At 43.3% G+C, this 9587-nt stretch overlaps 1 protein-coding gene across 1 annotated transcript in view; it reads left to right on the top strand.

The window, feature by feature from the left end:
• Positions 1-9587, top strand: part of tenm3 (teneurin transmembrane protein 3) — a 351094-nt gene that overhangs the window by 218162 nt on the left and 123345 nt on the right. Inside the window, exon 7 of the mRNA XM_013914582.1 lies at positions 5701-5968. Within this exon, the coding sequence (XP_013770036.1) occupies positions 5701-5968 (268 nt within the window). The remainder of the gene's footprint in view (positions 1-5700; positions 5969-9587) is intronic.

Raw genomic sequence — 9587 nt, 5'->3', positions numbered from 1 at the left:
CTGTAGTACTACAGTGCTACAGTGCTACAGCGCCACAGTACTGTAGTACTGTAGTACTGTGGCGCTGTAGCACTGTAGCACTGTAGCACTGTAGTACTGTGGCGCTGTAGCACTGTAGCACTGTAGTACTGTAGTACTGTGGCGCTGTAGCACTGTAGCACTGTAGTACTGTAGTACTGTAGTACTGTGGCGTTTTAGCACTGTAGCACTGTAGTACTGTAGTACTGTAGTACTGTGGCGTTTTAGCACTGTAGCACTGTAGTACTGTAGTACTGTGGCGCTGTAGCACTGTAGCACTGTAGCACTGTAGTACTGTAGCACTGTAGCACAAAACATAATCTGAGAAAATGTTCATCACTTTGATTTTTCCATCCATTTCTTAATTGATTCTATTTCTTTATTTCCAGTTCTTGAGGATTACTTTCTTAGTAACAGTTAAAGCTATTAGGAGTTGTTTCTTACCTTTGTCATTGATATTTCATGAATATTTGCATTCACTTATAGATTTACAGATGCCTCCCAGCAGCCAGAGAGATGGTGGTTAGGGTGGAGACGACTATAATAACTTGTTTCCAGTTTATTTTGGATGGATTTGCAGGGTGTCTTGTGCTTTCAGTGCAATTTGAGGAAATATCTGAAAGAACTAGTCCCAACTTAAACATTTTCTATAAGTGTAGTGGATTCTCTGTAATAGTTTGTACTAAAGAAGTGAAGTAATGTTGGACTGTTGCTCTTATGGAAAGTACTTGTCCTGAAGTCAGTATTGAGATGATACGTAAGATGGGTAATTCCTGTCGATACCCAAAAGTTGAAATGTGTTGGTTCCTGTGGCGGGGCGTGGTCTGAGATGCTGCTGCAGGGGAGGCGGATGCACCTACATGGCATCTGCAGCCATGCCTCGCCAGCTTAATGTCTGTGCTGGGTCCTGAATAATGTTGTTGTTGGTGTATATGAGTGGCTGCGAACTGCAAAGCTGCAGTCATGACAGTGTAAACCAGGGGTGTCCAACTCCAGGCCTCGAGAGCTACTGTCCTGCAGCTTTTAGATGCGCTCCAACACAGCTGAATCAAACGGTAGCTCTCGAGTTGACCACCCCGGCTGTAAACAGCAACCAGAGAGTAAGAATAAAGATGCTGAAAAGCATGAATGTGTGGACGGGTCTGCCGTGTGTTCGTGACAGTTTCTTTTCAGGTGAAAATCAGTATTATTCCAAATTTTTGTGGTACTGTGACTAAGAATTTCCAGTCTTCCTTGCTTTATTACAATGTGAGGACTTTGCACTCGGTCCAGTTTGGTCCCTGCGTAATATCGTCTTCCTATTATGGATCAGGTTGATCGTAAGTCATTCCAGATACGCTGAATGACTTATTGTAATCGTTAAGATGAAACCTTCATCACCCTCTTTAGAGAGCTGACCTCCTTCCTTCCTGTTTGGATGTCTCACAGGCATTGGTCCTTTACTGTTCTCCATCACTAACTGCTCGCTGAGGCAACGTTGTGCTCCGCTGAGGTAATTCCATTAAAGCAGCTTTGCTTGCAATTACCAGCCTAATTCAAAGTTGCCATTCATTAGCAAATTATCAGAAAAAGTTGCCGAAAATCAATTTGGACAACTTTATTACGCACACTACAAATTTCTGTCCTTTGCTTTTTAAAAGCAGCACTCCACTGAAACTGCTCCTTTAAAGCTCTATAATGATCTTTTAATGGCATCTGATGCAGGAAATTGATGCTCTGTGCTCATGTTGCTTGACCTCAGTGCCTTTGATACTGTTGACCAGAATTAGGTTATGGCTGGGATCACTCAACTGGTTTCCCTCCAGTTAATCTAGGAGGACATCCTTGTTAGGGTGAGCAGACACTGCTGTGGGGTTCCTCAGGGTCCATCCTGGGTCGATTGTTATTCTGTTTTTAGGTGTTAGGTGCATTTCTTAGTATTTTTATGTATGACATTCAGTTCTACTTGTCTTTTAGGCCTCGCCAGCTGCACAGGCTGTCTGCCCTGGCTGACTCTGTATGTGGGATTAGTGACCAGCTCTCCAACAATTGTTTTAAACTCTGAGACTGAAGCCACGGTTATTGCTCCTCCTGATATGCACACAAGTCAACTGATTGCTTCTTCTTGCTGACTAGTGTTCGCAATCGCAGCGTAATGTTTGAGTCCTTATTGAACTTTCACATATAAACTCGATCTCACATTTCATTTCAGGAACATTACCAAATTGCGATCCGTAGTCTCCTCCTCTGAAATGGACAAAATTGTTCTTGTGTTTGTATCATTGTGTTTAGATTATTGTAATGCCCTTTTTACTGGCTTAAAGAAATCACCTCTGTTATTCCTCCAAGCAGCACAAACTGCTGCACCCAGACACAGCTCACATTACCGCTGTGTTACTCTTGTTTTTACTTTGGCTCACCATTGATTTTAGAACTCGTTTTAAGATTTCACACTTGCATACAGAGCATTAAATGGACGCGCTGCAGACTATTTGTCTCAACTTCTTGTTAAACACACTGCTGCTCGCTGTATCCACTCACAAACTCAAAACCTATTAGCTGTTCAGACAAGAGTCCAGACTTGAGGGGACCGAGCGTTTCAGTCTGTAGTCTCTAGCTCTGGGACAGTTTACCGCTCCAGCGCCGCGTAACTCTGTGGACTCTTTAAAAAACAAAAAATTAACAACTTTTCTGTTTTAATCAGGCCTTGTTATTCTTTTGTTATGTATGTGTTTGTTTTTTGTTTGGTTCTTTGTTGATATCATGTCTGAATTGTTGTTCAGCACTTTATGAATGTTGTATCTGTAAAAGACACGATATAAATAAACTTCACTTACTTCCTAATAGACTAGAGCAGTGAACAACTTTTTCACAAACTCATCTTCTCTACATCTCACATGAAAGTTCATGAAAGTTGGGAGGAAACTCGCCTGTTTACTGGGTAATGCTACACACAGTACAGGCCATAACTGATCAAAGCAGTGAAAGCAGAGCCAGGGTCAGCTTGACATGCACACTGGTCTGAAATCATCTTATCATAAAGGATGAAAGGTTTCTGCACATGCGCAAACCACCACAAAAAAGCCGCGAGCCTCTAGCTCAGAGAGATGCATGTAAAATGGAGACAGCTACAGTTTCCTATGAGCACAGCAGCAAAAACAGCAAACATTCACACAAAAACAGGACATTGTGGTGGTTTAATGTGAAGTCATTGTGATGGAGTGGTGCACAGTGCTGTATTTAGTATGTACCCGATTAGAAGTGCTGAGAAATCAGCTCGTGGAGTGGGAGTAGGAAGTGCAGATATCGTATCCTTGGTTAGTCTGTCTGGACTGTGTGAACTGTGTTCCAGTCACAGTGTCTTGCACACAGTGTTTAGCAGATCGTTGGAATATGCTACTTGCAAACATACTGTTTTCCCTTTTGCAAACCCCAGTTCAACCTGGTGCACACTTTAATTGTCATACCTGAGTCAACAGTTGATGTTTTCCCACCTGACTCACTATCAGCTCTCTGTCCTCCTGCACTGAAGTCACACACAGACATGTGATATTCAACTAAAAAAACAACATAAAAAAACTGAAGTTATCATAAGAGCAGGGTATGGATTACCTTTCATAACATACTAATAATAATACATTTTATTACTTGGCACCTTTCAAAACGTGCAAGGTCACATTACAACACAAAACAACAAGGACAGTGTTAAATGATGGGAACAGAAATGTAAAACAAAAAGGTGAACGTTAAATAAAACCAAAGGTAAACATAAACAGGGTTTACAACTGCACGGCACTAACGAGCTAACGAGCTAACCGCACTAACGTGTTGCAGCCCTCGCACGGGGTGATCCGCGTTAACTCGCTAACGGAGATTTGCTGCGTTAATGCGGTTATGGCATTAACGTCATTTTAACCAGATTAACGCTGACAGCACTAGCAACTATAGACAACATAGACTGCTGCTGGCCGTTGGTTACATTTCATTACATTAGCTAACACTTTGCACACAATGAGCAAAACCTTGTGTTGTGGAATAGCATTTTCATCTTCTTTACTTGTACGTGTGCACTGGGCGCTTAAACCTGTTTTTGTTAACCTGTACCCTCTCCAACAGAAACGCTGGGCTATTATATAATTAGACGACAATGTCAGAGACTAATACTAAAACACTTTGTTATTGCTGATGCTACTTTATTTTGTTATTCCTACTAATGAGTTCTTTAGGGGTGCTATAGTGAAAGTGCACGAGCGTCTCATCACGGGGTCTAAACTGACCAGTGGTGCCATCAGCTGGGAAAGACCAGATTTTCCCTCACGCTCCAAAATGTTATTTTCAGCTGTGACAATATTTAACTAAAAAGTGGGAGTACTGACTGAGATGTGCAGTATTCTGATTGGATGTTGCTGACTTGGTGGTGAAACACAGGCCTGCTTGGTGATTTATGCCGAGTCTTTTAGACGCACTGATTAATATTGAGTTTAATGCGTTTTGAGTAATGATGCTGGTTTTTCGTCTTTGTGTTACATGTTACACGAAAGTGATTATTGTCATTATGAATATGATGTATTAGACATGAATTTGGAGTTGTACAAAGAAATGATTGGCAAAAGCAAATCCCAGAATCTGCCATTAAACACATTAAACAGTGTATTGATCGTGTCACACAAAAGCCGAGACAGTTTTTGTGTGCAGAACTGGAAACTAGCCCTGCCCATCACACACACAGTAATATTTGCACATTGTCTTTAAATGTATGGGTTTGTAGGAGGTGCAGTGATTACAAATAATAGTCTTGAGGCCTAAATAGTCATAATGAAACTCAGACTTTTCGTATGTGGTTTTCAGCGTTCAGCCTGTAAAGTCTGCATAACTGGAACAGTTATTAAGATGGCAAACAGAACACGAAGCAGCGAGAGGAAGAGCTGCTCCTGCACGTATCCCTCGCTTCTCTCTTTGCTTTCTGTTTTCCTCGCTGAGTGCAGCAGAAAAAGAATAACAGCAGGGCTGGGAAATGGAGATCTGATGCTCTTTATGCAAATCAAATTCCAAGACTGCCATTCATTTCCTTCTCGGTACCCTGAGGACGGAAAGGGGAGTTGAAAAGCAAAGGGACAAAAACAGTGAGGAAAAGTTGAACCCGGGTCAGCTTTGAGCAAATATTTTTAGAGAATCGGAGCAGAGCTTTGTGAAGGCCAGTCACTGAGCTGTATTCATTCTAGCCGAGTGTTTAGTTACACTTCTCACTGACGCTGCACTCACATCCAGTGATATTAAAAAATCGACATTATAACTCTTCATCAACCTTAACCGCATCATCTGGGAAATTTGCCTTTATATCAATCATCCAGACGTTGTATAATAATAACATCACATTTTGAATTCTGACCTTCTTCAGACGGACCGACTGTCTTAGGTTAAGAAGCGCTGGCTTTTTTGCCAGTTCTTGCTTTGTTTGCTTAAAAACGGGCTATGGCTAACATTATTTTCTCTCGTTAAGGACGGATTTCTTCGGATGAGAGACTGTTTGGTGAGACTGTGACGTGAAATATGATCTAAATGTATCCGTTTGATTTACAGGGATTATAACGACAGCAGTACTCGGGGAAAGGAAACTTCCAGTCAGCTAAAAAGACAACAATGTTAGTGCCACTGATTTACACGTGTGTAAAGATGAGTTGTTCTCTCTTCTGTTGTTGACAGAGCAACCGTCCAATCATCACAACTCCAGCCTTCCTCCGGTACCACCGCCTCATCGCCAACAACCCTCAGTAACAGCTCTTAGCCAAGCCCTGAGCGCCACACATCACACTGGCCAATCCCTGAACTCCACAAGGCAGCTAACCCCTGCTACTGGAAGCCCGGCCCCTGTGGCCGGCCAATCACCAGCAGAGCTGCAGACCACGCCCCCCGAGAGCGTCCCGCTGCAAGACAGCTGGGTGCTTGGTAGCAATGTACCTCTGGAAACAAGGTAAACTGTCTTTTTCAGCCGTCTTACTTCACCTGTCTTTGTTCCACACTTGACCTGTAGCCTCTCAGCATTATCACAGTGTAACCCAACTGTGTGACGCCTCATCAGGCTTTCCCAGTGTGCTGCGACGTCCTTAAACAGAATGTTTTATCTCTACATCCTGAACGAGTCCCCCGAAAATCAAAAGTAGCTAGAATAACAGAAAAACACTGTGGGAGGAAAAATAGCAATCTATACGTAGCTACAATAGACCGGCGCCCCATCCTGGGGTTACCCTACCTCTCACCTGGCCTGGGACAGGCCCTACTCATAACCTCGAACTGAAGACGGTGAAGAAAACGGATGGATGAAAGCAACAACACAGTCCGGATCCAAGTCCTTAAACTCTGCAGAATTCATTTTAGAAACAAACAAAATAAAAAAAAGAACAACAACAACATAATTATTATTATTATTTGTCTAAAGACTTAATTAAGCTAGGATAAGAAATAGTTTATCCCATGTACAGTGGGGCAAAAAAGTATTTAGTCAGCCACTGATTGTGCAAGTTCCCCCACCTAAAATGATGACAGAGGTCAGTAATTTGCACCAGAGGTACACTTCAACGGTGAGAGACAGAATGTGAATAAAAAATCCATGAATCCACATGGTAGGATTTGTAAAGAATTTATTGGTAAATCAGGGTGGAAAATAAGTATTTGGTCAATAACAAAAATACAACTCAATACTTTGTAACATAACCTTTGTTGGCAATAACAGAGGTCAAACGTTTACTATAGGTCTTTACCAGGTTTGCACACACAGTAGCTGGTATTTTGGCCCATTCCTCCATGCAGATCTTCTCGAGAGCAGTGATGTTTTGGGGCTGTCGCCGAGCAACACGGACTTTCAACTCCCGCCACAGATTTTCTATGGGGTTGAGGTCTGGAGACTGGCTAGGCCACTCCAGGACTTTCAAATGCTTCTTACGGAGCCACTCCTTTGTTGCCCGGGCGGTGTGTTTTGGATCATTGTCATGTTGGAAGACCCAGCCTCGTTTCATCTTCAAAGTTCTCACTGATGGAAGGAGGTTTTGGCTCAAAATCTCACGATACATGGCCCCATTCATTCTGTCCTTAACACGGATCAGTCGTCCTGTCCCCTTGGCAGAAAAACAGCCCCATAGCATGATGTTTCCACCCCCATGCTTCACAGTAGGTATGGTGTTCTTGGGATGCAACTCAGTATTCTTCTTCCTCCAAACACGACGAGTTGAGTTTATACCAAAAAGTTCTACTTTGGTTTCATCTGACCACATGACATTCTCCCAATCCTCTGCTGTATCATCCATGTGCTCTCTGGCAAACTTCAGACGGGCCTGGACATGCACTGGCTTCAGCAGCGGAACACGTCTGGCACTGCGGGATTTGATTCCCTGCCGTTGTAGTGTGTTACTGATGGTGACCTTTGTTACTTTGGTCCCAGCTCTCTGCAGGTCATTCACCAGGTCCCCCCGTGTGGTTCTGGGATCTTTGCTCACCGTTCTCATGATCATTTTGACCCCACGGGATGAGATCTTGCGTGGAGCCCCAGATCGAGGGAGATTATCAGTGGGCTTGTATGTCTTCCATTTTCTGATGATTGCTCCCACAGTTGATTTTTTCACACCAAGCTGCTTGCCTATTGTAGATTCACTCTTCCCAGTCTGGTGCAGGTCTACAATACTTTTCCTGGTGTCCTTCGAAAGCTCTTTGGTCTTGGCCATGGCGGAGTTTGGAGTCTGACTGTTTGAGGCTGTGGACAGGTGTCTTTTATACAGATGATGAGTTCAAACAGGTGCCATTCATACAGGTAACGAGTGGGGGACAGAAAAGCTTCTTACAGGAGACGTTACAGGTCTGTGAGAGCCAGAGATTTTCCTTGTTTGAGGTGACCAAATACTTATTTTCCACCCTGATTTACGAATAAATTCTTTACAAATCCTACCATGTGGATTCATGGATTTTTTTTACACATTCTGTCTCTCACAGTTGAAGTGTACCTCTGGTGCAAATTACTGACCTCTGTCATCATTTTAAGTGGGGAAACTTGCACAATCGGTGGCTGACTAAATACTTTTTTGCTCCACTGTATGTGGTGTCGTTGTGAGAGTGGAGCACAATCGTTCTGTTAGAGAAAGTGCTTCACTGCCTGTCTGTCAGTGCTGCAGAGGTTAGTCCAGGTCGTCTGTAATACACAACACTTTGTTCAGTGACCTCCTCTTCACCGCAGCTTCAAAAGTGTCCAGTTTGCAGCCAATCACAGAGCAGCCTTCCTAATCACTTCATTCAGTCTGTTAGTGTCACTTATCTCAGCTCTCGCTAGTACACCACAGTAAGGCTGAAGCATGCTCGCCATGAACACATGCTGGTCTTCTGAATGTAAAGCTTCCTGAAATCACTTAACTGTCAACCGTTCGCTCATGTTCTGCTTTATTTAGGCAGACTGAGAGTCTGTGCAGCACATCAGCTTCTTTGTTAAAGTCTGTTTAGTTTTCAGACACTTTGAAACACATTTGGCATTTCAAAGTGTTTAAGAACATCCCAAAGTCACTTTGTTTCCTCTCAGCAGCGACACAAGTTTGATTGGTTATTTTGACCCTTGAATCCTGGACCAGTCTGTACTTCTCCCTCTCGCTGTTTTTATTTAGAAAGTCTTTGTTTTCTTCAGTAGGGAGTAACATTTCTTTAGCAGCCATATAAAGGGCCATTGTTGCCTTGCCTTCCACATGCATACATACAAAATTTATGGGTGCAACGTTAGCTGTGACCCTGTACTCACAAAACAAATGTGTCTGCTCCCTCCATCGTTTCCTCTTCCTTTGTCCAATTTGCACTTCTTAAAAATAGTGAAAAAGAAAGTGATGCACTGATGAGAAAGAGATGCTCCAAGTGTTTTAGCTTTGTGCCTGTATCTGGCTGTATGTTTATAGGCATGTGCATGTGTGTGCATGTGAAGACCAAGCATTCATCCACGTGTGTGGACAAAGAATGAACCTGAAGCAGTGACGTCCACATGTGCTTTGACTGTTTAGTGTTCCCGTTACTGCCTGGGTAAAAACTCAATACCAGTCGTAGCAGAAGGAGGCTGATTAGCTTGGAGAAGGTAAGCAGGGCAATGATTGGACTAGAGCAATGAAAGTAAAGCTATTTGGCAATTAGACTCTGATGACCCACTATAGCAGAACAGAATCCCAGCGGTGATGGGGAAAAAAGAATAAGAGCAATCTTACCATGACAGGAAAGGGACAGCGTCTCTATAGAGTATAAACCACACTAATGCAGCATTACCAAAGGCACAGAATATAGGCAGACACCTGCAATAAAGGCTGGCAAAGGTCAGGAGAGAGAAGAGAGCTCGCGATAAGGCTGAGAGTGGACAGAGTTCAGGAGAAAGCTCTTGAGCCTGGAATAAGGCTTGTGTGTTGATAGAGGATATGAGAGAGAAAGGAGAGCTGGATGATGTTGGAAGGCTGTTGGAGACCAGGAGAAATACAAGAGACAGCCTGTGAAAGCTCAGAGGCCGTTTGAGGCCCGGTTTGAGGCCCGGTTTGAGGCCCGGTTTGAGGCCCGGTTTGAGGCCCGGTTTGAGGCCCGGTTTG

This window comes from Pundamilia nyererei, unplaced genomic scaffold, assembly GCF_000239375.1.
Source record: "Pundamilia nyererei isolate P.nyererei 1_Seehausen unplaced genomic scaffold, PunNye1.0 scaffold00207, whole genome shotgun sequence".
Lineage (NCBI taxonomy): Eukaryota > Metazoa > Chordata > Actinopteri > Cichliformes > Cichlidae > Pundamilia > Pundamilia nyererei.
This window is presented reverse-complemented; position numbering and strand designations above follow the sequence as displayed.